Genomic DNA, 14,350 nt, shown 5'->3' with positions numbered 1-14,350 from the left:
CACATAACACATTACTCATTCAAAACATACAAATTCATTCACATAACACATTACTCATTCAAAACATACAAATTCATTCACATAACACATTACTCATTCAAAACATACAAATTCATTCACATAACACATTACTCATCCAAAACATACAAATTCATTCACATAACACATTACTCATTCAAAACATACAAATTCATTCACATAACACATTACTCATTCAAAACATACAAATTCATTCACATAACACATTACTCATCCAACAAATACAAATTCATTCACATAACACATTACTCATCCAACAAATACAAATTCATTCACATAACACATTACTCATTCAAAACATACAAATTCATTCACATAACACATTACTCATTCAAAACATACAAATTCATTCACATAACACATTACTCATTCAAAACATACAAATTCATTCACATAACACATTACTCATTCAAAACATACAAATTCATTCACATAACACATTACTCATTCAAAACATACAAATTCATTCACATAACACATTACTCATCCAACAAATACAAATTCATTCACATAACACATTACTCATTCAAAACATACAAATTCATTCACATAACACATTACTCATCCAAAACATACAAATTCATTCACATAACACATTACTCATTCAAAACATACAAATTCATTCACATAACACATTACTCATTCAAAACATACAAATTCATTCACATAACACATTACTCATTCAAAACATACAAATTCATTCACATAACACATTACTCATCCAAAACATACAAATTCATTCACATAACACATTACTCATTCAAAACATACAAATTCATTCACATAACACATTACTCATTCAAAACATACAAATTCATTCACATAACACATTACTCATCCAACAAATACAAATTCATTCACATAACACATTACTCATTCAAAACATACAAATTCATTCACATAACACATTACTCATTCAAAACATACAAATTCATTCACATAACACATTACTCATTCAAAACATACAAATTCATTCACATAACACATTACTCATTCAAAACATACAAATTCATTCACATAACACATTACTCATTCAAAACATACAAATTCATTCACATAACACATTACTCATCCAACAAATACAAATTCATTCACATAACACATTACTCATTCAAAACATACAAATTCATTCACATAACACATTACTCATTCAAAACATACAAATTCATTCACATAACACATTACTCATTCAAAACATACAAATTCATTCACATAACACATTACTCATTCAAAACATACAAATTCATTCACATAACACATTACTCATTCAAAACATACAAATTCATTCACATAACACATTACTCATTCAAAACATACAAATTCATTCACATAACACATTACTCATTCAAAACATACAAATTCATTCACATAACACATTACTCATCCAACAAATACAAATTCATTCACATAACACATTACTCATTCAAAACATACAAATTCATTCACATGTCATTCGATTTACACAACAAATCGCTTCATCAATTACTCTATTTCTATGTCATCGAAGTCGTCTGCCATTGACATCAGCTGCATTATTTCCTTCTTGTCCTCCAAGTTGATCTGTGACTTTGCTATGCAGCTGTTGCTAATTTCGTCCAAAAACTGCGACGGCTCCAGCGGCTTATTTTTTGCGTATTTGCAGAAGCTGATGAACAGCTTCTGCTTCGCCCTCGTCAGCGCCACGTACGCGATTCTCCTCTCCTCCTCTAACGTTGTTGCCGAGCCGAAGCCTTCGATTCCGCTTTCTGCTGTCACGCTATCAGACACCGGGAGCACCCCCTGGTTGAATCGCATTATGAAGCAGATTGGGCTTTCGAGCCCTTTCATTTGGTGTATTGTCGACAAAGTTATAGCGTTTTTCGATGTGTCGCCAGTTATATCGAATGTTATTGAGTTTATAAACTTTTTTAAGTTTTCCGCAGTTGAATAAATTTGATTTTGTTCATTCGATTGTAATATATTCCATTGGAAACGTTTTGCTTCTTCGACTAATAGTTCCATAGTTTCTTTTTTATCATTTAAGTAATCGTTTAACGCGTCATTAATTTCATCGAATTCGTCAATGATTGTTTCATTATTAGTTTCTATTTCGTTTTTCTCTTCGTCTAATATATGCGTAGCTTCGATAATCTCTTGTAATGCTGTGTTTACTGCTATGCTTTTATTGATTATATATATTTGTCGATTCATTTTCTCAAGTAATTTAAGGAATTTTTGTATTCGTTTATAAGTAGTTTTACCAATTTCATTCTCTGTAATTTCTTTCATGATTTGTAATAAGTTTTTCCCTTCTTTAATACTTTTGTTTTTAAGTGTTTTAATTACATTTTGTCCAATGTTTCGAAATGGTACATTAATAACTGATTCTACATCATTAGTAATAATTTGATCATTTTCATTTTGTGATAACATTTCAACATTATCATATGATAATATTAATCGAACATATGATATCAAATCTCTGACTTCTTTCTTCATGAAGAAGCCAAAGCCTCTTTTATGTGTATAAGGAATATTACGTCGAAATAATTCCATTTCAATATCTGTTGCGATTTTACGGACACGAAACATTATAACTATGTCACGATATTGGAATTCACTTCCAGGATATACAAGTTTTTCGATTTCAGTACATATCTTATCTGCTTCTGATAATGAATCTTCAGCTTCAATGATACGTATTAAATCGCCAAGTTTTTGCTTGGAGATTAATGGTGATGAAAAATTATCATCTGAATTATGAACGATTAATGATTGTGCTGCATTTAATATGGTTTGAGTACTTCGATAATTCTTGTTTAAGATAACTTTGTTGGAATTCGGAAATAACTCTAAAAATGAACTAATGTTCGATGGATTAGCCCCTCGAAATCCATATATCGATTGACGCCAATCTCCAAATATTGTTATACGTTGGGAATTACCTAATATATATTTGATGATTGTAAAGTTACTAATTGAAGTGTCTTGAAATTCATCAATTAATATGTATTGATATATTTTCCGATATTCATATGCAACTCGTGGATATTGTTTAAGTAATTGTTCAGTAAACGACATAAAATCATTAAAATCTATTAATCGATGAAGTTTAAGTTGATCTTGATAATAGTGAAGTACAAAGGATAAATCATCTTTGAAATCATCAGGTGATTTAAAAAGTGTCTTGGCACGTCGAACAAAATTAAGCATTTTAATGGTCATAATACGAAGGACATTTGGATTTTGGGCTGATAAGTTCTTGTTTTTGGATTTTTGTAGAAGTTGAATACATGCATTTTGGACAATTTTTCGTTGTGTTGATGGATCGGCAACATGAAATGGTTTTTGACCAAAACCAAGAATAAAAGGATTTTCTCGGAGTATTTGAAAACAGAGTTTATGAAATGTCATAGTGGCAACATTAGATCCACGTGGACCAATAAAAGCACGAAGTCTTTCTCTGATTTCTTCTGTGGATTTCCTTGTGAATGAAATTGCAAGAATGTTATCTGGATTAATCCCATTTGTAATCATGTTTGAAATTCGACATATTAAAGTCCGTGTCTTTCCTGAGCCTGCGCCAGCATATACAAATAAAGGCTCTTCAAAAGAGGCATGAACTGCTTGAAGTTGTTCCTCATTAAGATCATTGAGGAATGAGTTAAAGGTCATTTATTGCTTTTGTGTTTGATGCTGGCGGGATGACCGTTTAAGGATGAGTGAACTTCCCTTATGAATAAACGGTTTTTTGACTTTGCTGTGGGGTCATAGGAAAAAGCTCTATCCAACAGAAAAAGAGTAATCTAAAGATTTAAATCTTTTTCTTTCGATGTATTTTGAGATAAAATTAATAAGAATTGACTGCAAACCGTTTATGTTCATAATTAAACTGGTTGTAAAAAATTAGCAGCATTTTTTGATCGGTTTTAATAGAATCACGTTCAAAAAGTCTAACCGATACTACCGATTATTTTCCACCAGTTTAATGTGGATATATGTTTTAATAATTTATAATATATTTTAATAATTTGAAACAGCACTTCATATAGCAGTTAGAAATAATAATATAGAAATAGTAAAATTACTCCTTGAAAAAAGTACAAACGAAAATTCTAATACATATTCCTCTTCTACAAATATCAAATCTTCACTTTCAATAAGAAATAGAAATGAAGCATACATTACTAATAATCAAAATCAACTCGAATATCAAATGTTCACAGAAAAATCTAGAAAGAAAATTACCAAAACAAAAGTTGATATAAACATACAAGCATATGAAAATCATCAAAATCGCAATATACATTATAACAAATATATTGACAAAGCAAAATGTAAATACATAAATACAATAATATTATAAAGTGAATTATAAGAAAAACTCCAACAAAAAAAAGTGTTGGCAAAAATAGTAACATTTGATAAATTTTCACAATTTAAACGCTGATTCTCCAATCATTGGAGAAGACCTTCGTGATTAAAAAAGTGGCATTTGGAGGGTGCCTCCACAAACGGTTGTTTGCCAGACACTTTTAAATAACGATAGAATTTTGAATGATCTGACCAACTTGTTCATATGAACTCTGAGTAAAACATAAATTTTTAATGTATTTTTAAATTCTTTTACGCTATTAGATGTAAGAAAATTAAAATATGTTATCACTTCTTTGTAATTCATTTTGAATTCTTTATTTAAACTATGTTTTACATTTTAATGGTTCAATTAAGTTTCATCTTTTTATTTTTCTTGTAATGCTAAATTTTTTAATTTGTGTTTCTTGAAAAATTAATCACATAAAAGACGTGTTTGAATATTCTCATCATCGTTTGGATTTCTATTTAAAATGATATTTAAAGGAGGAGGTTTAGGATATTTATGAATTTTTTTGAGGCGGAAAGGAATAGGTATAACAGCAATGAGAAATGCAATAATAAGAATTAGAAAGAAAAGAGAAATTTCACATGATCTAATAATAATGCAAAACTTATATATATTGTGCGGTGTTTTGCAACGTTCATCAAACCATTTTGAAAGCCATGCTTGGTCAGTGAAATTGATATTTGAGCAATTAAAAATTCCATGGTGTTCAAATTCTTGTTGAAAATTTGTAATTAAAGTACGATGATCTTCAGTTCCATTATTGCACCCACTTTCAAGGCTTGTCGTCAATGCAATGAATCCATTTTTGCAAAATGAATTCTTTGTTTTTTTGAAAATTAATACAGACGTAACAAAAGGTGCAATTATTGGGATAAGAATTGGATAAACAAATGACTGGATAGTTAGACTTGGAATATTAGACAGTTGATTTGTTGGGTCATTCTGAATATAAGGAAAATAAGATTTGATACTTAAGTAATAAACGATAGAATAAACAAAAATAATTAAATGTGATAATACAAAGAGTGTTAATATAATAATGAGACCTATTCCATCACAACAGGTATTGATTTTAGCCATATAAAATTTCTAAACGGTCATTTCTAAGAAATAACTTAATTTGCTCTCTAAAGCATTTAGTTATGCAATTGGTACAATAGCTCCTGAGGCAACACCACACTGGTTATTCTTATCCTTAATCATACGAATATAACCATCTTCACCCCATGTTGTACCCCAAGAATTTCGAATGATCCAATACTTTTTATCTCCTTCAGCACCAAATCCAACGCAACCAACGCCATGGTTAAGCAATGTGGATGAACATTGTGGATCATCATAAATTCCCCTTTTATAAAGTTGAAAACTTGCGAGTGAGGCATCTATTCCACAACAAACTGGTCCGTGGTTTGAAAGCTTAGCTTGAAGGTCTGCTTCATCAGCTTGAGCTATACTAACATAGCTTGAAATCGAGCCAGTTGCTAATGAAGAATTGAATTTACATGCGTTTTGAAATTCCTCATATGGATAATCATCTTCAAGCATAAATTTACCACTTTGGCTATTAATAACATAATCAAGTGCATAGGTCATTAAACCACCATCACATCCAAAACATGTGCTGACGCAATCAACTAAGTTTTGCTCTGAAAACTTATGAAGAGTTCCACACTTAATGAAGTAAGCGCTTTCTGCTCCTTGAATTGCGGAAAATGCCCAACATGAACCACATTGTCCTTGATCTCTAACTGAATTAACAGCTCCCTTTGTACGCCAATCAATAGAATCAACGGGCTTATAATTGGATTTCAATGCTTTTCTTGTAACAACCTCAGGGATATAACCAAGAAGTGCCTTATATTCCATTGGTGTATGTGCTGAAAATTTGTTCATGCAAAGCTTGAATGAACTAACTTTGTTATGCTCTTGAACAAGACGACGATTTGACATCCAAATACCTAAACGCATATCATAATCTTTTCCAACAAACATTTGATTTGTTGATTTCATCCAACTGACAAAGGATTTTTCTTCATAAGGAAGATAATATGAGAATATATTTGTAACAAGTATGATGAACATTATAGTGAAGCTAAAAAAATTAGTCTTTATTCTTGTCTATAATTATTTTACGAATGGTAAAGAATGCAAGACGAATGTTTTAAATTGAGAGAGGAAATGTACTCTAATGAAATTTGATAGTTATGCTGATATTCCAAAAATCCGTGTACAGCCGATAGGAAAATCTATTAACGATATTTGATTTTCAGAACAATGCGATTTACTGCTTTGAATTCTCTATACACGGATTTTTGAAAATATCATGTCCAACAAAATTTCGAACCAATGTGGTTTCGCGCTATCGTCAACCAAAATAAAAAATAAAATATTTTTTGAAATCATTATATTTTAGAAATCAAACTACGAATAATTTCATTCAAATTTTGGGAAGAAGCATTGTTTGAATCTAAATATGAAGAATTTCTTTTTTTAACTCATCAGGAAAAAAATTTATAGGGTTTATCTTCGGAGAAAACAAACTCCTATTTCTATCAAATCAGGCGAAAATTATTTTGTAAATATAGAAACCAAAACATTTTCTGTATTAGTTCCAAATGTATAAAATCATATTCAACGAACATAAATTATCAATCGATTTATTAGAATCAATAATAAAATATTCTGTTGATCATTTTGATAATCAAAATTTCAAAACTTTTTCTTCAATATTTCAGTCATTTTTTAACTTACAACAAAAATGATATCAAAAGCATTTGAATTATTTGATATTATTAAATATTTTTAACATTTGATACACTTTCAGTTAGACCGAAATCGAAATAGCCAAAAATTGTTTTACACATTTTGTGTGCTGATATTAGTTTAGATATGGAATTCGTCAATATAGCTTTGATTTGAAATTATTATCATAATTAAAATATATTTAACAAAAGTTTTTGAGTTTTCTAATTATATTACAAAAATATTTTATTGTGATTCATCAAAATATATACAAATGATTTTAGATTTAATGAATTAATATATGAAAATTTGGAATTTGTTGATAAGATTCATTGGTGTATTACCCATTAATTTCTTTTTTTTTTTTTTTTAATTTGATAGTTTACCTTCTTTTTGTTATTATAAAGTTAAAACTATAATTACAAATGAAATAATTTCTTAAATGATAAAACTGTAATTTTTTTTAAGAATAATTTCTGAAACAATTGATACATTTTTTGATATCTTTATTTAAACTAAAGATTATTGCATATCATAGTCAATTTATATTCGAATCTTTGCATCATAGACATGATCAAAACAATTCAGCTTCTAAAATCGAAATCTATATAACATGGTTAATATCAATTTTGTCTGATTTTGATGTGAAAAATATGCAAAGAAGTGCATCAGTGCCATTATTTCATTATCATTATTACGATTACAAATAAATGATAAAAAAACCAAAAGAAAAATATTAACACAATAATGTCTTAAAAACCAGGATTAAAACACAGTGCAACTATTCCTAAAATAAAGAATGCAGATAACCACATGAACATTATACTTTTACGCCAGCAAAATGAAATTGACAAAGGTAATAATGTAAATAATAATTTAGTTGGTGGAGTGCATAATGAAACATGACAATCAAATTTAAGGTGTGACAATTTAAATAAAAAAAATATTCAGAATTACCAGTGTTGCGAAAGCAAATGATCAAACCAATCACCCAAAGTAAGGCGATACCAAAATTGCACATATAATGATCTTTTACATTATCATCTATTTTTCTATCGTTGTAAACGGCCACCAAAAAACGTACAAAAGATGGAAAGATTGAAACATCCAATTCCCTATAATTCAAAGCCAATCAAAGTCCATCAAACTACACGTAAAATTGTTAACCAAAAACAAGGTGTTACAGTTCCAATTGAGAAACATGCGTGGATATCAAGTGGAAAATTAAAAAACATTGAAAGAGGATTACCAATAATGTCTGAAAACCAGATAAACCAGCTTTATGAAAAAATGGCAGCTTTAGATAAACGAGCAAAATCAATCGAAGATGAATTAAATGATAATGTAAATAATCTAGCAAATGATCAAATAACATACATATTCCCACAGACAGAAACAAATCCAAAGCCTGTGCGATCAAGGACCAGTAATTCCACGAGATTTCAAAAAACAGGAATCTTTGGGAATATTCAATCAGATGACATTATTGATTCCATCGGCAAAATTCACATTAAATCAGTACGTCCTAAAACCTGTCAACCCAAACCCATTGTTCAACCACGTACGAAACGAAGTTCATCATATGTTCCAAGTACAGATCTTATTCATAAACAAATCAAAAGAGTATTTCAAAGCGGAACGCCATTTACTAACATTGATAATGAAGATGATTTCCCTCTAAATGGTCTTGAAAATCCAGAAAATTCTGATCGATCACTTACAATTGACTCCGAAGAGAATAATTCCGACAAGATCGAAACAGAATATCCATCTATGCTCATTGATTCCAGTAAATATGATATAATTTGGACCAAACATAAAGTTCCATTCACACGCGAAGAAGTTAATCATTTAAACGCGTGGAAAAGTCAATTACAAAAGCCGATAATCGAAAAAGAACTTCAAAACCAAAAAATTATTTCTGATCGAGAGAAATATATTAAAAAAACATTCGAATCGAAAGCGGCGTTTCAACGACAATTAGAATTATTGGAAAGTGATTGCGAAAGGATTGCGACAATAGGACCTGGAAAATCAAAAGGAAGAAGACATTCGAATTGGGAAATATCTTCTAAAAAAGCAAAAACAGATTCTTCTTCATTGCCTTCAAGAAAAATGCAATGGAACGAATTCGTAAAGTTTGTACAAGAAAATGGTTACGTGAAATCTGAGCAACAAAAGAAATTCTGTTTGAACTATAGAAATGAATTGATGAAAGGAAACGAAATTGGGAAGAAAATGTTTTGGAAAATAATTTATGAAACTGATGAAATGGATTTCACAAGAATCGAAGTGTTAATATGCGTGGAATTTATTCGAAAGAAAATGAAAGTGAAAAAAGAAGAATTTTTGGAATATTTGGAAACTATACATATCCCGGATTACTTTTATTTGCAAGCTATAAATGAATTAGAAAACAGAAATTGTTTGTAAAATATATTTTGTATTATCTTTTTCTTTACAAAGATTAACATCATTTTCAAATTTTAAAGTGGCTGCATAAAAATTTCCCAAACAATACAGTTTTTGAATATAAATCATCTTATTTTTTCATTCATTTATTCGATTTTAATTAAATTTTATATGAAAATCAAAACTATTAAATGAATTCCGATATCGTTCATCGGTTAGGATATGTGGTTTTCATCCACGGGAGCGGGGTTCGACTCCCCGTATCGGAATAAATTTTTTCTTTTTTTCTAACAAAAATTTTTTTATCAATTTTTACTAACATAATAATTAAAAATTAATTTGTTTTGTTATTTTCATAAAATTTATTTTTTCAACTTTTCAACCAACAAATTATGAAAGCCATTAATTTGCTTCAAGATAATTTCCTTTTCAGGCAAATTTATTTTCAATGATATATTAATCAGCGATTGTAACAACTTATGATACATTTGATAGAACAAAATTCCGTCGAAAGAGAACTTCGCCAATAACATATTAAACAAATCATTAATAATTTCATCGATGAAACATTTCAATTTTTTATCATTAAATTCTTTTTCTAATTTATCAATGAATTCCATTAAAAATTTTTCGTTTTGTTGTTCTTTAATTAAAACGATTTCATAAATTTTCGAATATTTAGCGAATTCATTACAATCGAAATTCTTCTTATTAATATTTAACGGAATTAATTCCGAATTCGAATTATAAATCTCAACGAATCTTTCAGATGTTAAATCGATTCTTAAATTATTTGGTGTTTTACTACTTTGATATAATGAATCGATTTCATTTTCATTAATATTATTAATTAATTTCTTAACAAATATTCGAAATTCGTCGAAATTCATTTTCGGAATTATATTATAAAATGAAAATAATTTTCGTAATTTTAATATTTTCGTTTCGATTTTTTGGTTTAACGCGATTTCAATCACTTTCATCATTTTAATATTTGCAAATTCATTTCGTTTATCGACATATAATTCACATCTTTTCGTTAATATATTTATTAATTCCGATTTCATTTTGGGGAAAAAACATTTAAAAAACTCAAAAACTTGTGAAACTGTTAAAAATGTATCAACGAAATACGAATCGAATTCCACATGTTGTATAGGTATAGATATACCTCTTTCAAGTAAATATTTCCTTGCGTTCAAGAAGAAAGTCAATTGTTTCACATTATAAATCTCATCCAAAAATTTAACAAACAAATTAACTTCTAAAAATGATTTCATATAATAATGCGATGTAATGTATATGTCCCAACATCCTTTTTGTATTAAGTCAGGTTTACCAAATTGGCGAAAAGCCCATTTTAATAAGTATTCGGGTAATTCCATTATTTTATTGTCAGTGGATTTGTCATCAATTGTCTTTTCGTCAAAGATATTACGGATAGAATGTATGAGCCAATCAAATGAACGCGGCTTACGCGTTGAGTAATCTGTTGTTAATAATGTGATGAAACGTGAGTGATTAATGTATTGGCGTAAATTTTTCGGCGATTTAATTTGAAGTTTTTCTTTTTTGGTTTCGATTTTAGTTGGTTTAAGTTGTATAAAATCATTTGTTTCTGTTTGAGTTGATTTCTCATTATATTTTTTGGATTGAAGTGAATTTTGCATAATTTTGTTCATTAGATATTGTGAATATAATTTAATTTGTTCTTTGTTTTGTTTGTTTATGTGAAAATTACCTTGATATGATTTTGATATTGAATCTAAACTATGATCAAATTTATTATTATTACGTGATATAGTTTGATATATTAAATTTAGTTCTTGAAGATTATTAATTATTATCGGTTCATCATTTTTGAGATTAAATAAGTTTTGAATCGATCGCATGTCACTTTTGGTCTGCGTAAAGTTCTCAATTGTTTTGGTTAATTCAATTTCGTCGGTTTGTATTAAATTACATTGAATTTCGATCGAACTTTTTGATTGAATTAACTTTTTGTATTTTTGGAGGTTTTTCTTTTGTTCATTTGTTTCTTCTTTAGTTTTGTTTAAGAGATTTTTGATTTCATTGTTGCTTTGTTGTATTTCTTTTATTTCTTGCTCTATTTTATTTAAGTTATTCATTTTTTCTTCAATGTCTTTTGATAACGAATCAATTAATTGTTGAATAAATTTCTTTTGTTGCTTCTTATTTTGGATTTCTTCGTCAAGTTCATCAAGTTCCTTTTGATTTGCTTTCGAATTATTACGTAAAAATGCTTTTTCATTTGTTGCTTCACGAAATTGTAATTCTGAATCAGAACATTTTTGTTTCATTTCTTCGACTCTTTTAGTTAAATCCTTAATTGATTTGTTTAGTTGGTCGATTTCTAATAGTATTTTATCTCTGTTTTGTTTTAGCGAATGTTTTCTTTTTAATTGTGTTTCAAGTAATGAATTAAATTCTGAAATTTGAGGTTGATATTTGGTTTCTACAGATGTTATTTCATTAGAAATTTGTTTATAGAATGAGGAAACTCTATTAAGTAATGATGAACGCTCTGGTGATATTTCATTATCTTTTGTGATAAATTCATCAAGTGTTTGTTGATATGTAGGTAACTCATTTAATATAGATCTAGTTTTGGAATCAATGACTTCAAGTTTATCTGAGTGAATCTCTTTGGGATTAAATGTTTTTAAATTTGATAATTTATTTTTTAATTCTAAAGATGTAACTCGACGCTTTGAAACCCAGCGTTTTCCTGATGGTTGAAAAATATTAATAAAATTTGGGTTTTCTAAGGATTGATTAATTGTAAAATCATCTTTAGGTTTTGATTTAGAATCTCTAAGATGTGAGATATCATAAGAAGACCCAAAATTCATAAATAACGAATGGTATGATCCTGAAGTTTTTGGTTGTTTTCTTGGAATAATTTCACGAGGATAAATTAATTTTTTTCTACTATGTAAAATTGTATCTTCTATTGAAGTGTATGGTATATCTCTTATTTTCTCTATGGATGAATCAAAATCATTTTGATTCATTTGCAAAGAAAATCGGAAATTTATTCGTTAATTATTTGTGTTGAAAACGATTATTTTTGATTGAAAACGAAACACATCAAAAAATCAAAAATTTAAAATAAATTTATTTACACAAAAGAAGGTATACTCCACACTGCAACGTTTCCATCATCATAACCAAGTGCTGCCAAACATCTATTTCCGTCAAAAGTAAAGCAGGTACAGGTATGATTATCATATTTCATTTCGTTTTCTTTATTATTATTTAGTTCCACCAAATACACTTTGTTTCCAACTGATTTCAATGCCACGTCCAAAATTGGATGTAATAATACGTCATCAGCGTTACCTATTATCGATTTATTTAATTTCATTGGGTTCTTAAAATCATCCCAAACATATATATCACCAGAATTTAACACTGTATATAATTTATTTTTATGTTCACCAATTCGAATTATATTTTTATTGATTAAGAAATCAGATTCATCGATAATTTTATAACTTTTTACATCGATTTTTAATATTATACCATTATTAAGTACAACGAAAATGAATCCGTCGAAATAATATAAAGAAATTGGAATTGAATCAGAATTAATTTTAATATAATCGATCATTAATAATGCTTCAATATCCCAAACATAAATTTCATTAAATCCTTGACTGATAAATGTAATATAAGTATTCGGAATTGCACAAATTAAAGTTTTGTTATTATTATTTGGTAAAGAAATTGAAGGTCGAAAAGATTCAATTAAATTTTTACCATTATTTTGATATAAATATATATTACCATCATTACATGCAGCTAATACAATTAAATTTGGTAAATGTATTACATTCGTAATTCCATTATTAATTTTCCATTTGTTATTTCCCCAAAACAAATTACCTTTGTCATCACTAATACATACATTATTATGTTGAAGGTCAAAACTTACTGAAGAAATCTTTGAACTTGTTAAATTTATATTTTCGAATAAATCCAAATTCGAGTTTTCGATTAATACATTAATATATCTTTGTTTCATTTTTGTATGAATCTTTGATTGACAAAACAAAGATGAATGTGCATATTTATATACATGTAATGCAAATTGTGTATGATTAACTTCATCATTAATATTATTCGGATCAATTAATATTTGTTGAGCGATTTCTTTTACTTTCGAATTCGGATCTTTTTCCATTAATAAAAGTAAATGTTTAAGTTTCGGCTTATGACAATTATTAACGAAATCAATTGGATCTTTTCTTAATATATAATTAATATCTTCGAATTCTTCTTCTTCTTCATTATTATCTATAAATTTGATTCCATTAATTTTAAAATATCGTGAAACACAACATAAAAATGCAAAGCGAACAAAACTTGATCCATCAATTGCAGCCTTTAAAGCGCATAACATTAAATTCTCATTAAAGTCAGGCCAACCATTTGACATTATTTGAGTTAAGATGATTACTGTTATAGTTCTAGTAAATCTATTATTATCATATAATAACAACATTGAATATGCATGTAAATTATATTTACCAGTTAAATCAGGTTCTATTTTATAACGAGACATTGTCGAATATATTAATAATATATACCATTCACGTATTATTTCCGATGATTTAAATAATTTCTTTAATAATTTCTCAATTATTTGATTTGTAGTTATGAAATAATTTATGTTTTGCATTGTTAACTTAGTACAAACAAATATAGACATTAATAAATAACGACATTGTTCATCATAATTATCATCAATTGCTATTTTCAATAAATCTT

General features: G+C 28.0%; 2 protein-coding genes across 2 annotated transcripts; both read right to left on the bottom strand.

Annotated features, from left to right (window-relative positions):
- Positions 1-1,521: 1,521 nt before the first annotated feature.
- Positions 1,522-3,693, bottom strand: GO595_010702 (ATP-dependent DNA helicase; the record flags this gene model as incomplete). The annotated part of the gene is made up of 1 exon (XM_067913410.1): positions 1,522-3,693. The coding sequence occupies one exon, from the start codon at positions 3,691-3,693 to the stop codon at positions 1,522-1,524; it is 2,172 nt and encodes a 723-aa protein (XP_067769440.1).
- Positions 3,694-5,542: 1,849 nt separating this feature from the next.
- Positions 5,543-6,484, bottom strand: GO595_010701 (Clan CA, family C1, cathepsin L-like cysteine peptidase; the record flags this gene model as incomplete). Its single annotated transcript, XM_067913409.1, has 1 exon — positions 5,543-6,484. The coding sequence occupies one exon, from the start codon at positions 6,482-6,484 to the stop codon at positions 5,543-5,545; it is 942 nt and encodes a 313-aa protein (XP_067769439.1).
- Between the last annotated feature and the right edge of the window lie 7,866 nt (positions 6,485-14,350).

Source organism: Histomonas meleagridis, assembly GCF_020186115.1.
Source record: "Histomonas meleagridis strain 2922-C6/04-10x chromosome Unknown scaffold_61, whole genome shotgun sequence".
In the NCBI taxonomy this organism is placed as follows: Eukaryota; Parabasalia; order Tritrichomonadida; family Dientamoebidae; genus Histomonas; species Histomonas meleagridis.
This window is presented reverse-complemented; position numbering and strand designations above follow the sequence as displayed.